The 22,784-nt window shown below is 34.2% G+C and overlaps 1 protein-coding gene across 1 annotated transcript in view; it reads left to right on the plus strand.

Annotated features, from left to right (window-relative positions):
- Positions 1 to 22,784, plus strand: part of LOC111058669 (N-sulphoglucosamine sulphohydrolase) — a gene marked incomplete at its 3' end in the record, with an annotated part of 82,818 nt that overhangs the window by 29,962 nt on the left and 30,072 nt on the right. The window contains 1 exon segment of the mRNA XM_039421359.1: positions 10,232 to 10,411. Coding sequence (XP_039277293.1) covers positions 10,232 to 10,411 — 180 coding nt within the window.

Consider the following 22,784-nt stretch of genomic DNA (forward strand, 5'->3'; position numbering starts at 1 on the left):
TTTAAGCAGAGGTGGTTTGATAACGACTGTAAGAGAGCTCGAGATAGAATGTTTAGTCTGTTGAATCTATTTAGGAAGTGTAACACAGCAGCATTGAAAGATATGTATATTGAGGAGAGAAAGATTTATAAGAAACTATGTCAGACTAAACGAGAAGCGTATCATGCGGATATTTACGGAGAGTTGAACAATGCTAATGACACAAAGAAATTTTGGAGGGCGATAAGATCTTTCAAGAAACCATCTAGGCGAGTGGCTACTAGCATAAGCTCAGATAATTGGGTGAAACATTTTCAAAAGCTATTGAATCCACCGTTGAGCGCTGACCCAGTCTTGTACGCAGAGCCGTTGGTTTTCAATGATATTCTTGATCGCGACTTCCAATTGGATGAGTTGAAAGCCCTCTTACGAAAGGCAAAAAATAATAAAGCAGCAGGTCAGGATGGCATCCCCTATGAGTTTTATAAGAATGGCCCAGACGAGTTAATGAGAAGAATAACGGTAATATTCAATAATATTTATAAAACGGCAAACGTCCCAAATTCTTTTCAAAAATCAATAGTCTTCCCTCTACTCAAAAAAGGAGATGTAAATCAGACTGAGAGCTACAGAGGAATATCTTTCATAGACGCAATAGCAAAACTTTTCGCTGGTAATTTATTGAGCAGATTAGAGAAGTGGGTTCACGTTAACAAAATACTAAACGAATATCAGGCAGGTTTCAGGAAGGGATATTCCACAGCTGACAATATATTCAATTTATTATCAATAGCCAAGTTGAAAATTAGTCGAAAACGAGGTAAACTCTTCTGTTTTTACGTTGACTTCTCTTCCGCGTTCGATACGGTGGACAGACGAGCGCTTTTCTACAAGCTCTCGTGCATGGGGGTTTCATCAAAGTTTTTGAAGATGCTTAGAAATATATATTTCGGAAATAATGGAACCACTGCACGAGTATGGGGTGAGGATGGGCTGACGGAGGAGTTCAGTACAGGAGTAGGCTTAAAACAGGGCTGTCAGATGAGTCCTCTCTTATTCTCACTTTTTTTAAATGATTTGGAGGGGGAATTGGGAGGAGGAGCAAGAGTGGGAAATCTACGAATAAAACTTCTTATGTATGCGGATGATATTGTGTTACTAGCTGAAACAGAAAAAGAACTACAAGATATGATATTCAGTCTGGAAATTTATTGCAAGCGATGGAATCTGAGAGTGAACTTGAATAAATCGAAAATAATGGTATTTAAAAATGGCGGAAGGCAAGGGAGACAGGAGGAATGGTTTTTTGACGGGAATCGGATAGAAAGAGTTAACGAATATAAGTACTTGGGAGTAATTATGACATCAACCCTTAGAATGTCTCCTCATCTTGAAAATAAATTGGGAAGTGCGAAAGCAGGGCTAAATGCTGGCTGGGGGCAATTCATAAATAATAGGAAAGTACCATTGTCGGCTAAGTGGGTTTTATACAGAGCTGTAGCAAGGGCAATCATGGTGTATGCTGCTCAGGTGTGGGGATATAGTAGGTTTGAACAGGTGGAAAAATTGTGGCGCTTTTTCATTAAAAGATTGTTCAACCTGCCTTATAATACACCCAGTTATATTCTATTCTTAGAAACAGGAGAACCGCCGCTTTTTGAATACACGCTCCGATTGCATTTCAATTATGTTTGCAAGGTAATGAAAATGCAGGATTGGCGCTTACCTAAACTACTAGCAGCCCAAGTTGTAAAAAAGAGGGTGTTCTGGTATAAGAGCTGGTTAGATATGTCGCAAGAGCTGGGTGCCAATGTTGATTTGAGTTTGGACAATCTGAGTAATTGGAAAAGTGAAGTTAATAAAATTTGGAATTTAAGGAAATTGAGAAACATTGAGGATTTTAAGATCTCAGCAAACGCAGCCAGACATCATACCATATATAAGAGTCTCACAAGTGTGAATTTGGGGGGTAATGGCTATTTAAAGGAGGAATTTGGTTTGCCAGACATCAGGTGGATAATGAAAGTGAGAGGAGAATTGTTAAATTTGAATGACAGACCGTGGTTGGAGGGAAGTATTAGAATGTGTTCGATGTGTAATGCGGGTGAAAGAGAGGACACGTTTCATTTTGTGGCGCGGTGTTTGGTGTTGGGTGAGTGGAGACGAAGGTGGTTGGGTAAATCAACTCTCTCGGAAAATGAGTACCTAGAAGTTCTGAACGGAGGAAATTGGCGGGGGCTGGTTGAATTTTGTAGAGTGGCTTGGCATTATCGGTGGTTCTTATTAGAGAATTTCAACTATTGAAGTAGGGTAAGCATATATGTATAATGTCAATTGAAACCAAATGAAGACACTTTCCGACTGGCATTATGTTCAATAGAACGTTTCTGCATTTGTTGATATTGTGGAATAGCCTATTGAGATTTTCTGTGAATTGTTGTTGCTTTTATAGTGTTTTATCTCTCTGTTATGTTTGATTTATTTGTATATATTGAATTTCTCTTAAATGTTCACTTTTAAATAAAGTTTTCTGTAATTCTTATCATAGATAAAATGAAAAAATCTCAACTCGAGCTGACGGCGAAAGCCAAGCTTAGGGTGTTATGAATTTGTATTTTTGTATATTGTGCTGTTGAAAATAAAACATCATTATTATTATTATTATTATTATTATTATATTATTATTATTATTATTATTATTATAAGTATAAACTGAGATAAAATAACAAACTTTCTGATGATTTAGAATAATTCAAACAACTGATTCATGACATATGATTATCATATCATTCTTCCCTCCCAGTAGTGGAACCTACCGGGGCCAATCTACGAATGTTGACAGAAACTTATCTTCCATCAGAAAGTCTTACTTGAGCGACATGAGGGTTCAAATGAATAATTTCTACCTTTTCAACTTCAGGATCATGCTTACTGCGTCTTACAAAGGTCTTCATCCATGCCTCCTTGGCGTTGATCAGCCAGGATGGCAAGTTTGTCATAGAATGAACATTCGCTCGTGAGGTGTGCAATTGATGGTCGTGCAGAGAAGCGAGCAAATGCTGCTTAGTGATTCTAAGAGTACCTTTTCCCAGTGAGAAGTATCCATGTTCCTGGACCGTAGGGCTAAACGGATTGTCTTCCAAATTATTCCATTGTAGCGTTCCACCTGTCCATTACCTTGAGGGTTGTAAGGTGTTGTGGAACTGGTAGCTACACCCTTGGACATTAAGTAATCTTTGACATCTTTTGATAGAAAACTGGTCCCTCTATCAGTGTGTATGTATGAAGGATAGCCGTATGTGGTGAATAAGTAATTGAGATTTTGAATTACTGTTTCTGATGACATATCTCGACAGGGATAGGCAAAGGGAAATCTCGAATATTCATCCACAATAGTGAGGATGTACTTGTTTCTAGTTGAATAATATGAATAATAACCACAATATCAACTTCTTAACTACACAAAATAAGTAAAAAGTCTTTTCAGCCGCTTGTGTGGCCTTAAATACTTTTTTCCCCCACCTCCTGTCTAAAGTGATTACTTCACTCCCTGGAACATAATTGACCGAACGAAGTGAGGTCTAAGATTCAAGTCGACGGTTTGGCATTTCTCTTAAAGTTTAAATGTTTAAATGTTGCGCATTTACGGCGAAACGCGGTAATAGATTTTCATGAAATTTGACAGGTATGTTCCTTTTTAAATTGCGCGGCGACGTATATACAAGGTTTTTGGAAATTTTGCATTTCAAGGATAATATAAAAGGAAAAAGGAGCCTCCTTCATACGCCAATATTAGAGTAAAAATCAGACTATAGATTTATTCATCATAAATCAGCTGACAAGTGATTACACAGATGTGTGGAGAAGCCAGTCTATTACTGTATTTGTATAAGGTCTATAGTTTCAATCAAAGACCTTGAAGAGTTATGCATCTTTAAGCTGGGTTTACACCAAAGTTATTAACAAAATGTTAATAACTTAATCCTTATAGATTCTATTAGATTGAACGCAAGTTGACAAACACACATGTTCATCATGTGTATGATAAGTTATGTTCAATCTAATATTATAATCTATAAGGATTGAGTTATTAACATTTTGTTAATAAATTTGGTCTAATCGCAGCTTCAAGGTCTTTGGTTTCAATATTTCGTTTTGCAGTCATGGTATTATTATGCGTGTCCATCAGTATCAATATTCTCACATACGAAAAAACTAATTTAATAGGTGATTAAAAATAATCAAATGAACTAAATAATGCTGAAGAAATTATAATATTCTTAATTGAAAAAAATAAATTTGCATTAGATGGAAAGATTATCACGGAACTGGATGAATATTATATAAATTCTGGAATAGAAATATATTCTATTCATTGTTTAAATTAACATAAATTATGGAATACAAATTCAAACGTGCACTAATTTTGTTAACATTTAAAACAGTAACTGTTTACATCTGTCAACTGTTGACATCAGGTACTTGTGGATGAGAATACTGCGTGAGGTCTACTGTTCACAGAACTACTAGTAGTATAGTGATATGAAGTTTGTAATATCCGTAAATGCGTAACATATAAACATTTAAACATTAAGAGAAATGCCAAACCGTCGACTTGAATCTTGGACCTCACTTAGTTCGGTCAAAAAAATGTATAATTTTTTATTCCATGTTATTCAAAATACCAGCCAACGAATATCCCTCATTAACTAATCAAATTTGAAACGGGAACTTCATCATAGTTGTAGTTGTGGCGGCCATTGTTGTTACAACTTTTGCTGACAAAGGTCTATAAATACAGGTCATGACACTTATGTTCCTTATGGAGCGGCCATTTTATGGGGTCTTCATGGCGGTACATTTGAAAATCCAATTCAGTTTGCTCGTAACAAAATTATGCATTTTAAAAACAATATTCTAGTTCAGATAATATGTGAATTCAGGTTTTCAAGTTTTTAATAATGAAATTTCAATAATAAATGCTTCAATTATTCATTTATTTATTATTGAAAATTGTTCTTATTCTTGTAACTCAAGGATTATGATTCATAAGGCATTCGGACAAGACAGAAACATGCGAGGCCAACTTCAAAAAAGTTTCAAGTTCCCGATCAATTAAATCTAAAAATCAACAATTCAGTTCCTCTAGTTGGAATCTAAATATTATTATTCTGTTGGAACAATTTGTTTTACAATTCAAAGCCAAGCAATATCCCTTGAACAATATAACAAAATAACACATCATGTTGTTCAATCTATAATGATTACAGCTGATAAATTTGAAAATTGGTGAACTAGAACCCCATAAAATGGCAATTTTGTAATTCATCACGGGATTGTGTCATGACCTGTATTTATAGACCTTGTTGCTGACCAAGGTTTATAAATACAGGTCATGACACTCATGTACATTATGGAGCGGCCATTTTATGGGGTCTTCATGGCGTTACATTTGAAAATCCAATCTAATTCAATTTGCTCGTAACAAAATTATGCATTTTAAAAACAATATTTTAGTTCAGATAATATGTGAATTCAGGTTTTCAATTTTTAATAATGAAATTTCAATAATAAATGCTTCAATTATTCTTTTACTAGCATGTAACCCGTGCTTCGCAAGGGTCTTTCTTAAAACTTGACGTAATGAAAACTAGAAGAATTCAAAATAGGCCTATAAGAATCCTCGGTTGATTAAGAATTTATATGCTGCATTTCAAGTAAATCAGTATGACCATCTTTCAATTAAAAAAAGAAGTTGGATTCAAAATGGCGGAAAAAATTTGGGTGTGACGGAAAACCTGTTTTTATTATTCGAAAAGGATCCCCAATCATACCTATCTTATAATTTCCCTTTTTAGAGAAATCTTCTGCTGCTTCCATACAAACTGGAAGCATGACAAATATTTGAAATTTGACAAACTGAAAACTTGATGTAATCAAATCTTGAATAATTTAAAATTGGTCTATAACCACCCTCGGTTAAGCAAGAATCTATATGCAAAATTTCAAGTTAATCAGTTCAGTAGTTCTGACGTGATAATGAGTCAAACATAATTTCCCTATACTTTACATCTGTATAGGCTACGTTTATAATCCAGTTCTTTCCTTTATTATAGTATAGAAGATGGATGGATGATCATTGTTATTCTACTAAAAGATAGAATAAGTTGAATAGTTTCCCTTTCAGAGGGAGTTTTGACTACCAACAAAACTCATTTTTCATTTGAAGATATAACGAAAAGGTGCATATGACCTTATTTTTTTGCTCAGCTTGCCAAAATACCCCTCATTCCAATATTAAAATTTTCGACTGACTGTACAGTGAGTCAGTCATTCTATCAGGGCTCGAATATTTTTGAAATTTCAATTAAATAAAAATGGAAGAATATAATTTCTTTATGTAAATAACACCTTCATTCAAAGACATATTAACTGCATGCGTTTTCATATTGCCGATACAGCATTGATGAAACTGTAGACGTTTATTTAGCACTTTGTCTCAAAAATTTTTCTAGCTGAAAAATTAATAATCCAAGCCACGTGTAGGCCTAAACATTGCATCAGGAAATAGTATATTTCGCACCTAGGGCCGAAAATGAGACTTTTCCGGCTCGAAATCGGTCGAGGCCTTAGGCCGAGGACTAGAAAAGATTGAGAGCCGGAAAAAAATTTTGCCCATGGTGAGAACGTTATTTTTCGCCACACAGAAAAATAAACAATATAAATATGAGAATAATTGTTTATTAAGCACTTCCGAAAGCAAAACAGGAAGGTCATAGCTCTAGCAAATCTGAGGAAATCTGAATATCAGGAAATTGTCCAAGTATTTTTATTTTTTATTCTGATTTGTCTAAATAACCTAAAAGATTATGTTCAATTATGTAAGAGGTTGAGTTTATACTATTTATTCTTCCAAATGACAATAAGATGATATTATTATAAATGTTTTGATTCTTGAATAATAAACACAAATAATGAAAAGTTTTTTGATCAGCTGTTTTAGCACACTTGAAATTTGGCCAATCTGAATGTCAACGTCAACAATGCTTGTTGTCGTTGACTTCGGAAGTTTAGGTTAGAAGTTCTATCCTACTCTGAAAATCGAATTTGAATAGTTTATAATATATATCTTATCTGTATTTTATTCATCCAAATAAAATGATAGTATCTTATTGCAGAATACTTATTCAATTCTAGAAGCATAAACTGATTCCGTTTCATGAACCATTTTGTAAACACGTTCACATCAAATCAGAATCAGCTGACTTCAAGTTTATTTTACAGCCCTAGGGCCGTAAAAATTTTACCGGCCTGGTCAGAAAACAATCATTTTCGGCCTTCATATGACGCACGAAAACCAGCTCATTACATACAAGTGGGGCGAAAAAGAAGTTTCAAAACTATGTTTTTCAGGTAGAAAGCAATATAGAAACAAATGTTCCTTTCTTAATTTCGACCATATGATTTGGTGATTTTTAATGAAATCGAATGTACCATCAATGAATTAAACATTAATAATTCTGAAAAATCTAGAAGGAAAATTAAAATTTGGACTTCCTAGTGCACGAGATTGATATTTTTAGAATCTAAGTGCAAAATTTGGAGATGTAAATCATTCCCGTTTTTCCGGTATGCAATCCACAAGTTGACATGTTTTGATGCGAACAAACGAACACACGAACAAACACAACCCTACTCTATCTTTTTATATAGATTTATTATTAAAAATTGTTCTTGTTCTTGTAAATCAAGGATTATGATTCATAAGGCATTCGGACAAGACAGAAACATGCGAGGCCAACTTCAAAAAAGTTTCAAGTTCCCGATCAATTAAATCTAAAAATCAACAATTCAGTTCCTCTAGTTGGAATCTAAATATTATTATTCTGTTGGAACAATTTGTTTTACAATTCAAAGCCAAGCAATATCCCTTGAACAATATAACAAAATAACACATCATGTTGTTCAATCTATAATGATTACAGCTGATAAATTTGAAAATTGGTGAACTAGAACCCCATAAAATGGCAATTTTGTAATTCATCACGGGATTGTGTCATGACCTGTATTTATAGACCTTCTTGCTGACAGATAGCGCATAGCGCTGTCGGCGGAGAACTGTGATTACAAGCCAGCCCAGCGGTTTACTTTTTAGATTATTTTGTAACACATTGTTTGGTCACGTACGTTTTAAAAAAAATTCCATTTGCAGTTTTTATAAAAATGTAGTTGGAGGAAAAATGTTGTGTATATCACGAGTGGAAAATGTTTTTTCTCCCTCAGCAAAATTGTTGCCCTCGGCTTCGCCTCGGGCTTCAAACTTCTCCCTCAGAGAGAAAAAAAGAGTACTTTTCACTCTAGATATACAAATAACTATTTCTACAACCGCTCGTCAAGTTCTTCTTAATGAACCGAAAACTCATAATAAAACAGCTGTTTTATGAGAAGCGAGCAAGAATCTATTCTACGCTTGCCAGCTGTTTATTTTACTGATTGTTCATATGATAGCGATTTATGCTCGGTTGTCGCGCGGTTGGCAAATTGCTCCATTTGCCAGCCTCGTACACATGACAGCGATTCATGAGTGGTTTGCCCTCGGTTAAGACTGTGCAGAGGCTGAAATTAAACTTTCTACTGTTGATATTTTTTTAAGTTTCTCAAAGTTATTATCATCAAGCTATCAAAATAGAAAAGTTTTCTCAGAAAAACATTTTTTCCGATCATTACTTTTTGAGCGCCTAAAGTTTAAATTTTTGGAACAGAACATTTCAAATACGGTAAGAGATAAATCTTTGAAATTTGAAAAAATTCTCTATGGCATTGTTGATTGAATAAAACAAAACTTTTCTGAAGATATCAATTTTTGAGAATGCTATTCAATTTACTAAAAATGACCAAAAATAACTTATTATGTACCTAAAATAACGAATTGCTTATTTCTAATTCAATGTCCCAATGTGGGGATGTTGGGATGCAAGGAATGTCCCATCGTGGGCCGATCTTAAGCCCAGGTTGGGACACTCCCAAAAAATTGTTTTTGCAATAAAAAAATCAATTGACAATCAATGCATTTGCCATGAAAGTGTAAGCAAATACAATCAATATAAAATTAGCTCGGTTGACTGAAGACATGTGTACGCTCTCATGCCTGCTCTAGTATATCAACCCGCCCGGCAACCGAGCGACAACCGAGCGGTTTGACTGGAAACTACAACCGCCGCGATTCGCCGGCGACTGCTCAAACCAAGCGTTGCATGTGTACGGCACCATGTCTTTCCCTATACCTCGCAACCGCCACAGAGAAGAAAGATTCCTTCTACTTTGTGCAACCGCTCGGTTGGTCAACCGCGCGACAACCGAGCGTAAATCGCTGTCATGTGAACAGGCTATTACTCTCGCTAACTGTAGTGCATGCGCAGTAGGCTACATTTTTTGTGTAAGCTAGATTTGAAGGTTATCATCATCTCAACTCAACAATGAATTCAGCAATGGACATGAGCGATGACGAATTAACTATAACTCCATTGCTTTATCTCGTTCTTATAATATATCATTATAAAATAAATTATTATGATTAGATAGAATAATTGAATTGAATCATTTTATTATTATTATTACATTGATTTTTAAAAATAATATTTTTTAAAATATTAATTTAAAAAAACTGTTAATTGTTTTGGAATCTAATACTGCAGTTGTAGAAAAAATTGTGTATGTAATTCGAGCAGAAAGCTTCTTTATCGCTTTTGTCAAAATTACCATACTCTGGTACGCATCGCATGGTAACTGTTTTGTCTCGAGCGATAAAGTCGCGTTTTACACATTAATACATATAAAATTTATATAATTATAATTATTTATATAGTTATTTAATAACTGTTACTTGCTCTTTTATCACCTTGTATATTGGATGCAGTACATGGTCCTATAAGTATATTTTCATTTCAAATTACTATATACACAATCTTGAAACTTACAAGTTCCAATAAGGGGAATTCATCCTAATTTTTACAAAATTACAAATAGAAGTCATCCCCTATGTATGTTTTTTCAAAAGAGGTATTCTGAATTCTGGAAAAAGGCATAGGCCTACATGAAATTTGTATCAAGATCTGTATTCTTTGAATGAAAATACTGAAAAACCTATCAATATTTTGATGAACCACTGCTTTCAATCTAAAATAATACATTTTTTAGTCTTTATCATTTTTGTTCCAAAAATTAAACTCGTCTATATTATATTCTATTTTAGGGATGGCAGTACCTTTGCTGATGTCTACACAAGAATTCCCGGAAAGACAGAATCAAGTAACCTACAGCTTATCCAGTCTACTTGATATCACACCCACTGTTCTTGATTGGTTTGGCATCAAATACCGTCCAAAAATGTCACCACTACAAGGAAAATCACTTCTCCCTCTACTGAAGAAAGGTATGACATATTGCTATTTTGAATACTTTCATCACTAGTTTTGATACTTTATAAACCCTACTTTACATTTTTCCCTTGCAGATGATGCCCACATGACCATGTCTACCAGCGGGGTTCTAAGAATAAGAATACTTTATTTGCCATTAAACAATCAAATTGCAATAGGCTTCGTCATAAGGTCACAACCATAATCAACATTGATACAATAATGCAATATCCCTTGGAATAATAATATATTATACAAATGATAAAATATGTTTTCTATATAATAAGAGAATTGTTTTGTTTGAGATTGTTGTAATAAGAGATTGTTTGTTTTTTGTTGTGTTTGTTTGTTCGCATCAAAACATGTCAACTTGTGGATTGCATACCAGAAGAACGGGAATGATTTAGATTACGAATTTTGCACATAGATTCTAAAAATATCAATTTCGTGCACTTCGAAGCCCAAATTTCAATTTTCCTCTTAGATTTTTCAGAATTAATGTTCAAGTGTATCAAAATTAGTTTAAGGAAAATTTGATGGAGGTTACAACATTGTTACAAGACGTCTATTGAATTTTGAGTTGAAAATAATTCAATTTTGAGCCAAGCCGTGGTTTAGTGGTAGAGCACTTGGCTTCGGCGCGAATGTTTCTCATATCGAATCCTGATTCTTCCAATTTTTTCTTGTTCTTAATTTTTTCCCTCAAAACGTATTACTATAAATTATTTTTTGAAGGAAGTTGTTTTCATTATGATTGAACTTTGATTTCAACAAATAATTATTCAATGTAAAATTTTGCAATCAGTACAAATGAAATGGATATAGGTTTTATGCTGAATCATTGGAATTCATAAAAAACCATTGTTCGCGCCATTTTTTTTTTTTTTGAACTTGGCATCGCAGAAGATGGCTGAGTCTGTTATGACTTTCTGCCGAGAGGAGCGCTGTTGGATCCTGCGCAGTGTGTGCTCTTCCAATTCTTTCTCCCCCAGCTGGCTTGTTGTTTTGTGAGAAAATCGGGCCCGACATGTAATATTGTTCTCATCATGTTTTCATCAACTCAAAAACTATTTGTATTCAATGTTTAATGTGTGTAAAAAGTTTGTAAAGTCAGCGTCTGATAATTCTTCGTATTGAAATAGCCCCATAATATTGGAGTTGTGGATGGAAGAAGAAAATTCTCTAGACGAAAATTGCAAAAGCCTAGGAAATTACAGCAACCCGCCTGCAGTCCAATTTCTATCCTTCCTAATTTGCACCTTACACCTTAATAAATAATTTCTAAAAGGCTAAGTACAGATTTCAGAGGAAATAACCGGTGAGTGTTGCTCTCTGCTATTTATACATTTTTTCTTAATTCATTCACAACTCTTGAATCAATCAAAATTAGGTCATTCTCAACTGTTTTACAAAACATTAGTACTTGAATATTTAACTAGTTCATTCTCTGCTATCAGATCTGTGTAGCACATTTCTTATGTTCTAACCGCGGCCGCATAAATTTGTAATTTGTTTTTCACACACATAAAACATTAATTTTTTCGTTATTTGTCTTTGTAAGCATGTCCAGAACTGGTCTGGTCGTTGCTGAAGTTGTTTTGTTTTGAAGCTTGGTTCTAGAAGCAAGCCTCTTGTTATTTGTATTTGCTATTTGGTTGAAATTAAACTCATGGTTTCTATTTTCAGGAAATTTAGTAGTAATTTGTTCGAATTTGTCTTGTTAGAATTGTGCAGTTTCGTTGCAGGCATAACTATGTTTGTAACTTTGATACTTGTTGGCTATTGTTTTTTCATCCAATTTATTTTTTAAGCTCACTCTCTTTCGTTTATTTTTATTGTTTGGGCCTTTTGTGTATGAGTGAATATTATATTTAAACTCATTCTTGTTTGTTTTTTGATTTGTATTTGGATCTATTGTCGTGTGAGTTCAAAATGAGTGAAAAATTAGAAAAGCAGATCAGAGTGCATCGCGCTAAATTGCAACAATTGTATGCAAGATTACAAAGAACATATGATTTGTCAAAAGATATTTCTGATCCAAAAGTAAATTGTGTATGAATAAATGCTGATCAGTTCTTGGTATTGTATCATCGTGTGCCTCAAACAGTGTCTGACTATGAGAAGACAGGGTTAGTACTCAATGAACTTGAGTTAGAACTTGATGATGAATGCGTGGTATCTTTCAATGATTCACACTTGGATTAGTTACAGTATATTGAAGTAGCCGCAACAAAGAGGCGGCTGATTTGGTGGCTCAGTCACCATTTTCAGAACAGGCAACTAGTTCTCAGTCTGTCGTCGTCTCAGAGTTGGTATTGCCGGAAATAGATCTTCCAAAATTTGATGGAAATCAAACGCAATGGTCAGTCTTATGAACTTTTTAAAACCTTGGTGCATGACAACAAAAATCTGAATGAACAGCAGAATGTTCAATATATTGTGAGCAGACTTGGTGGGCAAACATCTCATATTGTCGTCATCTCCCTCCATTGGCCAATAACTACCAAGTAATTTGGAAGGCATTATTGGAGCGTTATAATAACCCTAGGGCACAAATAGAAGCCTACCTCAAACAGATTTTTGAATTTCGGGCTATAAAATCTGAAACTAAAGCTAGTTGTATTGCAATTTTAGATGGTTTTGCTGATTTGTCAGATTCTATTTTTCTCTATAATGAACAAGAAATCCTAGTTCTTTTCGGAATTTTGAATTGACTGTCTGAGACAAGGAGATGCCGACATATGACGATTTTGTCAGCTTTATTGAGAAACAAGTAAAGACTCTTCCTTCTGATGAGAAACCAACTGAATCTAGTTATTTGAAACACAAACAGGATAATAAATCGAAAGTGTTTATGGGTAAGTCAAATTATTCATCTCAGAATGCATTTAGTAAAAATTCCCCCTGTCTGAAAAGCTCAAAACCGGGTCACCGGTTAGTAGATTGTGTTAGTTTCTTGAAAATGACTCCTTGGGAAGGCTATTGTTTGATTAAAGTTTTGATTTTTTCGTTGTCTTGATGTGGATCCTCTGAGTAAAAGTTGTCATGGTAAGGCTCAGTGCGCCCAGTTTTGGGTATCTCATCAAACATTATTTTTTTTCCAGATCTTGGTCGACACAGGCAGTAAGTTTCACTTAGTTGTGGCAAAATCGTGTAGGTGTCTGTGACTTCCATTTATGCCCTTGAAAACAGTGGTTTGTGGGTTTGGTGGTGAGATGAGTGATGTTCAAGGTCGTACCTTTATTTCGATTCAGTCCAAATTAGATCCTGCAGTCAAATTTTCAATGGATGCTGCAGTTGTGAATAAAATCATTGAAAAATTGCCTTCTTGTGAAATTCACAAATCCAAGCATCATCATCTGGAGAATCTCACACTGGCGGATGACAGGTTTTTTTCTTCCCAATGGAGTAGATGGTATCATTGGTGCTGAGTTGGCTCCACACTTTCTTTGTGGGAGTCCTGGTCCAAGTATGAATTGATAATGGTTAATAGTGTTTTTGGTCACATTCTGATGAGAAGAGCACCGATTCTCACTTCAACAAAGAATGTGTCAAATTGTTTCATGGCAATTTGTAGTTCTTCAGTTTGTAGTCCATTGTTGGACTGGCTCGTCGAACGGTTTTGGGAGTTGTAATTGTGCCCTGTGCCAAGCTGTCAACTGAAACCAGAAGAATTTGTGTGTGGAGAAAATTTGAAGAAGTCTGTGCATTGTGTCGACTTTGACCGTTTTGTGGTCGCACTGTCATTCGCAGAGCAGCCCAGCTGCTTGGGAGATTTGTAAGCTGTTGCCAAGCAGACTGCTGAGTTTAGAAAAGCGACTGGAGTGCGACGGCAATATTTGTATTTCCTATCATGAAATATTGATGGATTACCTACGGCAGGTTCACAAATCGTTGGTGGTGGATCAGGAATATCGAGGTGGCTACTATATTCCTCACCACGACATAGTGAAGCCAAGCAGTACTACTACACCCATCAGACTAATGTTTGATGCTGGTTCCAAATCGTTATCCTGTTTGTTGTTGAACCAGGCTCTCCATCCTGGACCCAAATTGCAGACTGACATTTTTGTACTGTAAGTAAATTTTCGTTTGTTTCGAATAGCACTAACTGCTGACATTAAACTGATGTATCAACAGATTTTAGTGGAGGAATCCTGTCGTCCTTATCAGCATGTATTGTGGAGGTTTTTGCCGGATGGTCCAATCAAGAGTTATGATCTTGATTGTGTTGTGTTTGGTGTTTCATGCTCTCCATATTTAGCACTTTGCAGCGTTCAATATCTTGTAGAGGAGTATAGAGACAGTTTTCCAGCGGCCAAGGCGAGGATACCCCAGGATATGTTCATGGATGACTTGGTCACTTCTGTTGGTTCAGTGTTGAAGGCTGCAGAGCTTTATTGATATTACAAACAGCTGTATTAATTATATGACTCAAGTACTGAAGTATTTTGATAGAGTGAAGGAAAAACATGGTGGCTGAGAATTTTTTGTTTACATCTGTACAGTCACTGTCAAAAGCGAAAATGAAATAATTCTGGCAAACTGACAACATTGCAAAGATAGACATAAAGCTATCTGCTTTGTTGCATGATAGACAATGATAGCAACACTATTGTCAATCCTATACTGCCATTATAACATGGACCTCACTATAGACATAATTAATTGTAGAGATTTACATGCTCAATCTTTTCCATTTGGAATTTTTCGTTCAAATTGTATCTGAAGCCTGTTAAAAAACCGAGCATGTGTGAAAGACTTTGTTTTTGTTTGCTGTTTCCTAGCAACGAATTCGAATAATAATGATAAAACCTATTCATGTCGAGGGAACGTTCAGTGCTATGCGGTTACTATTTGGTACCGAATTATCATTTCACACTTATCGGAATCGGCCAAAAACGAACAGAAAGCAAGCTAAACCGAACCGAATGTGTGTGAAACTAGCCTTAAGCTGGAGACACACAATGAGGCGGTTTTTGCAAACGTAAAAATTATCGTTATTTGAACGTTCATGAGAATTTCTCAGAATGATATTACAATAATGTACCTACGAGTATAATGTAGATTTTTATAAGGGCATGGAAAGTTGTGTGAGTTCGCCACACCAGATTTTTTTAATTGAAGCATTTAAATAATAGATATCCAGACACTAAAGCTGCGTTTAAACCGGAGTTAATAACGCAAGTTTTTAACATTTTTGTTATCAACTGATGTTAATTACAAAAGTTAATAACATCATGTTGAGTTGTGTTTACACCAGAGTTGATAACAAGAGTTATTAATAAAAAGTTGTCAACTTGACTGAATCGACAAAAAATTCTCTTGAAAAAAGTTGATGATAACTCGTGTTTTCAACAGAAAATTCCTTTTTATTAACAAGATTTATGTTATCCATCGAGAGTCGGTAACTTTTGTTAATAACAGGTTACTATCTTCCCCGCAACCCCCTCGCCCAGCTTCCCTACCCTACAACTACAGCTGTTCCCTAATAACTACAGCTGCAGACAAAACATGTGACAAAGTTATTAACTTTTGTTGATAACAAAACTAACAGCCAGAAAATGTTATTATCTCTTTTCTGTATAGGGCTACTTGTAATATAAATATAAAGAAAAATAAAAATCTCAGTACCCTTTTAGAAATATTTTATCACAACATGTTTCGAACATTTATGCCATTTTCAAGTGATATGAAGTAAATAAATAAATACTGCTTAAAAAAAGATTCATATTTTGATCATATGTTAGTGTATTCATATGTTTTATGAACTAGGACTGTAAATTTTTGGGTTTAAATTCGCATGATTCTATCAAAAATGGGGTTATTGGTGTCTAATTGGATTAAGTTTATTATTTTATCTCTGTTTAATTTTGCTACTTTATAAAATATGAAATTCTTCTTTGACATTCAGTTTTCGACTTTTATTACCATAATTTAGTATTTTCATATTGAATTTATATCTGTAAATTTATGGCCTGAATCTATCAAGTGTTCAGCAAATTCTGACTTTTGTGTATGATTTTTAGATTTTAGTGCTTGGATATGTTCTCGAAACCTGATATGGAAATTTCTACCCGTTTGTCCGATATAGAATTTGTCACAATCACTACATTTAAGTTCATAGATTCCAGATTTTCTAAACTTATCTTGCTGTACATTTAAATTTTATTTCTTTTTTATCAGTTCGAATGCATTATTTGTTGTCCTATAACCTAGAAAGAATTTATTTTTTGTAAAGGTTTTTCTTATAGTTTTATTAAATATTGTGTTATATGGAACACAAATATATTCTTCATTTCCTACATTTCCTTGATTATTTTGAATTCTATTCTGTATTAATTTTTCTTTTTGTTTCTAAATCATTCTATCAATAGTTTTGGTATTATATCCATTTGTTATTACAATATATTTTATTATTTTCTTCTCTTTTCTGTAATTATCTTTTGACATGGGAATATCTATTAGCCTGTATATCATTGAATTGAAAGTTGAAAGTTAAATTCAATATCACCTTCTATAAAATTTATGATGGAAGCTCAAGAGCATGAAATAAATTTTCTTGATTTAACAATTAGTATGAAAGATAACAAACATGATTTTAGCATTTATAGAAAACCCACACATACAGATTGTATAATTCCTAGAGATTCAAATCATCCTTGGCAACAAAAAACTTCAACTTTCAATTCAATGATATACAGGCTAATAAATGTTCCCATGTCAAAAGATAATTACAGAAAAGAGAAGAAAATAATAAAATATATTGCAATAACAAATGGTTATAATACCAAAACTATTGATAGAATGATTTACAAACAAAAAGAAAAATTAATACAGAATAGAATTCAAAATAATCAAGGAGTCTCGATAAATGAAATCATATGGAAGTCAATCATATTGATAATAAGATCTTGTTAATAACAAGGAATTTTCTGTTAGAAACATGAGTTATTAACTTTTGTCAAGAAAATTTTTTGACGATTCAGTCAAGTTAATAACTTTTTGTTAACAACACGAGTTCAATTCAATTCAATTTTATTTTTCATGTTATGCATCATATATAATACAATATTAACACAGGTCATAAACATTTCATCAAACAATACACATCATAAATACATTACAAATGTCACCTCAATATACATGTAATATAGTCTATATAATTAAAAAACAAAGTTAATATCACAGAGTTATTAACAAAATGTGTTTTTAACAGAAAATTCATTGTTATTAACAAGATCTTGTTACCAATATGATTTCATTTAACGAGACTATTCATAATATGATATAACAGCCGGAATAAAAAGCAAAAAATTGTCTTCAAAATACTTCAAATTGAAACAGGTGTGATCATTTACATAATTATCTTCATCTGATCTAATGTAAACAAATTATAGGGCGTTCACACCAGAGTTGATAACAAAAGTTGGTAACTTATGTTAATAACATTTCTTTTTGGCTGCTTGTTTTTTTAACAACAAAAGTTAATAACTTTGTCACGTGTTTCGTCTGCAGATGTAGTTATTAGGGAACAGCTGTAGATGTAGGGTAGGGATGCTGGGCGAGGGGTTTGCGGGGAAGATGTTATTAACAAAAGTTGATGCGATAAAAGAGGCTTTTGTTATTAACATACCACATTTCCTTTGATCTTTACCGACTCTCGATGGATAATATAAATCTTGTTAATAAAAAAGAATTTTCTGTTAAAAACACGAGTTATTAACTTTTGTTAAGAGAAATTTTTGTCGATTCAGTCAAGTTGATAACTTTTGTTAATAACTCGTGTTATTAACTCCGGTATAAACGCAGCTCAATATGATGTTAGTGACTTTTGTAATTAACATCAGGTGATAACAAAAATGTTGAAAACTTGTGTTATTAACTCCGGTCTAAACGCAGCTTTACTTTTACTCAATTTTAAAATAGTGTCAAATGCTTTCTTTACAGTTACAGGCTGAAATGAAAAATGTACACTATGCTGTTCCAATTTGATAAAATAGAAAGTTGTATCATTAATACTAAAAGGTATAAATTCACTCAAGGCTCAATTCACTTATTTAAGTAATAGAGGTAACGGCACTATAGATCTCATCTGGGTTAATAGACAACTAGCCGATATCAGCATAGATATGTCAATCACAGACGAATTATTATTAACATCCGATCACATGGCGATAATGATAGAAATTGAAAAAGCAACCACTATAAATAGGACAATAGAGCTAGAAAGAGCATTCAAAACTAAACTAAAATGGATAGGAGATAGAAAAATACAGTACTGTAATTTAATAGAAGAATTTCTCCCCCTTGAGTTAGAATTTAACTGCAATATACTCGACAAAACTTTGATATCAACAATAAAGAATTGCGCCCATCAATGAGGTATGATAAAGAAATAGTATATTTCGCACCTAGAGCAGAAAATGAGATTTTTCCAGCTCGAAATCGGTTTTCAAGTCCGAGGCCGTAGGCCGAGGACTAGAAAAGATTGAGAGCTGGAAAAACATTTTTGCCCGTGGTGCGAACGATATTTTTCGCCACACTACAGGTATTGCTGACAAAATAAATAAAGAATACAAAATAAAGAATACTCGTTAAGCTATCGTACCTATCTCTTGATTTTAGTGGTAGAAGATTTGCAGTCAGGATTTCAGATTCTTTTAAAATTTCACTTGGAATACCACAGTCATCTTCAAGCATTTTTGAAAATTCGGAATGCACTAATCAACAATAAATAATTGAATAAAACTGGTTGCGAAGCGAATTAGTTTGATTCGAAACTGGAACTGAAATCATGGCTACTTCAGCTGATGATGAAAGTGGCCACTCGCCCGATCTAGCGGATGACTTATTAACTACTTCCATGAGCGGCCGGAAAGAGACAACTTTCTGGCCTAGCCCGGAAAAGAAACCCTTTTCTTACGTCGTCTGCAAACAAGGTATTTCAGATCTACGTAGGGACTGGAAAACAGCTGCTTTCTGTGCAGTGTGGCGAAAACAGTTTTAAGTACAGCACCAATCAGCCGTGGTATGATAGGGAATGTAGAGAGCTGAAAAGGAGCAACTTCAACGAAACTATATTGAATAATTTCATTTCAGAGAAGAAAAGCTACAAAGAATTCATTCGACAGAAGAAGGTAGCTTATCAGAATGAATGGAGAGATAGATTATCTAACGGTAGGTCGAGTAAGGAATTTTGGTTATCTTCAAGATAAGGAAACCAAGGTGTAATAATATAGAGACAGAGATATGGGTCAATCACTTCCGTGAAAAATATAAATTAGAAGGAGAATTTGTGGAATTTAATTTTTCAGACGCAAAACATCCTTTTTTGGACGTAGATTTCAGTAGAGAAGAGATTATTGCAGTAATTAAGAATCTTAAAAATAATAAAGCACCGGGCGAGGATGGTATTCTAAATGAATTCTATAAGGCTTTACCAACAAGGGGATAGATTATTTGAAGGGGCTTTTCAATAGTATTATTAGAGAAGAGAAAACTCCTGTAGAGTGGGCTAAAATTATAATATTTCAATTGTTTAAGAAGGGAGATGTAAAAGATCCTAAAAATTAGAGATGTATTGCTTCAATTAATAGTATAATGAAAACGTTTACTTCAGCAATAGGTCATCGGCTGTTGGAGTGGGTGGAAAGCTGTAATCTCCTACCAGAACATCAAGCAGGGTTTAGATGTAACAGGGGTTGTAATAATAATAATATAATAATAATAATAATAATAATATAATAATAATAATAATAATAATAATAATAATAATAATAATAATAGCTTTATTTACATTTACATTCTTGAAAGAACAAAAGCCTCTCTTATCAGGTATATATGTGGTTGGCAACAAATACAATTTCACATTAATTTAAATTATAATATTTTCCACTTTTCAATTCAGAGTCTGTCAATAATTTTTGCCCATCTTCTCCTGTCTCTAGCTTCGGTCAGCCACAAATCTCCAACTCGTTGTGAAAGTTCATCCCTCCACCGAAGTGCTGGTCGTCCCCTTCCTCTGGTCCTGTCCCGTGGTATCCATTCTGTGCATGTCTTCGCCCATCTGTCAGCTCCCATCCTTGCCACGTGACCGGCCCATCTCCACTTGATTAGATGAGCTTCCCGTTGCAGATACTTCACATTGATCATTTTCAAAATTTCCGTGTTTCTAACTCTCTGTTGCAGTCAAAGCCCGAGTATACTTCTTGACATTTTTGTCTCAGTTGTCTCTAATCTTCTGTCAAGTTCAGCTGTCAGTGTCCAAGTTTGAGCCCCATACAACAGTGATGGATAGACACATTTTCTGAGAGCTTTCGCTTTTAATTCATTCGAGAAGTCTCCTTTAAATATTTTCCTCAGGATCCAATACTTCTTCCATCCTCTGTTTATTCTCTGCTTTATCTCCTTTCCTGTTCGATTCTCAAAAGATAGAAGTTGACCCAGATATTCATTCATCCACATAGCCTATCGACTCAGCAGTGACCTCAATCCTCTTCTTGCTGGAGTTGGTCATAACTCTTGTCTTATTTGCATTCAGATTCAAACCCATTCGTTCACTTGCATCTATGAGTTCGTTGAACATTTCTCTCATCTCTTCAGCATTTTATCCAATCAACATAACGTCATCTGCGAATCTTAGGTTTGACAGCTGATATCCATTCACACATAATCCTCTGTTTTCCCAACTCAGTCTTCTAAAAACATATTCCAAACAGCAATTAAAAATAATTGGTGAGAGTGGGCACCCCTGTTTTAAACCTCTTTCCACCTTGATGATCCTTCCATTTTGCTGAAGCTCGATATAGACCTCATTATTTGTGTACAAACTTCTCAATATCTCAATATAGCAAGTCTATAGTCTCTCTCTATGCCCGATTCTTTCAATGCCTTCCATATTTGACCGTGGTTGATACTATCAAATGCTTTATGAAAGTCCAAATCCAAGGTATAGGGATCTTATACTCTATGCTTTTTTCGATGAGTTGATTGGCGGCTTGTAATTGGTCAGCTGTCGAGTATCCAGGTCTAAATCCAGCCTGTTCTGTGGGGTGATTTTCGTAGATCTTGCTTAATACTCGGTTTTTTATTACTGATGCGAATATTTTGTAGATGGTTGATGTCAAAGTAATAGGCCTGTAGTTTCTTATATCTGTACGAGAACCTTTTTTGAACAGAATTATCATTTTACTTCTCCTCCAATCTGTAGGCACTGTCCTCTCCACCATAATTTTATTGAATAGTTGTTTCAATGGTCGAAGTAGCACATCGATTGCGGAAATTATAACTCCATTTGTAACTAGCAGGTAACCCGTGCTTCGCAAGGGTCTATTTTAAAACGACCTAATGAAATCCAGAAGAATTGAAAATAGGCCTATAAGAATCCTCGGTTGATTAAGAATTTATAAGCAGCATTTCAAGTAAATCAGTCCAGTAGTTCAGACGTGATGATGCGTCAAACATAATTTTCCTATACCACTTTACACCTGTATACGTGTATAATCCAGTTCTTTCCTTTATTATAGTATAGAAGATGATAGATGGATGGATGATCATTGTTATTTTACTAAAAGATAAAATAAGTTGAATAGTTTCCCTTTCAGAGGGAGTTTTGACAACCCACAAAACTCATTTTTCATTTGAAGATATAACGAGAAGGTGCATATGACCTTATTTTTTTGCTCAGCTTGCCAAAATACCCCTCATTCCAATATTAAAATTTTCGACTGACTGTACAGTGAGTCAGTCATTCTATCAGGGCTCGAATAATTTTGAAATTTTAATTAAATAAAAATGGAAGAATATAATTTCTTTATGTAAATAACAACACCTTTATTCAAAGACATATTAACTGCATGCGTTTTCATATTGCCGATACAGCATTGATGAAACTGTAGACGTTTATTTAGCACTTTGTCTCAAAAAGCTGTTCTAGTAGAAAAATTAATAATGCATGCCACGTGTAGGCCTAAACATTGCATCAGGAAAACGAAGTTTCAAAACTATGGGCCAGTTGCACGTACGTCTGTTAAATATGGAAATTAATGTCGATTAACATATCAGCGCTAGTTTTACTGATTCATTTCTGTTCCACAAAGATCGGTTAGTTTTTAATTCCTATTAAGTTTTCCGGTTAACTAACCAAGATTTTAACGGTTTCACAATCCGGCAACACTGTAATTTATCCGACAGTGATGTTATTAAAATTATTATTCTAAACAAATGACAAAAAAGTGAGGTTATGTTATTGAAACGGTGACTATTCATTATGCATGCGCCATAAAAATGTTCTGTCAACAGTGTCAGCAAAGAAGATCGAAAACTAACCTCAAAAATTAGAATCTAATTTTTAATGCTAATATCAGCTAAATAGTTTGTTTGTAT

Source organism: Nilaparvata lugens, chromosome 2 (genome assembly GCF_014356525.2).
Source record: "Nilaparvata lugens isolate BPH chromosome 2, ASM1435652v1, whole genome shotgun sequence".
Lineage (NCBI taxonomy): Eukaryota > Metazoa > Arthropoda > Insecta > Hemiptera > Delphacidae > Nilaparvata > Nilaparvata lugens.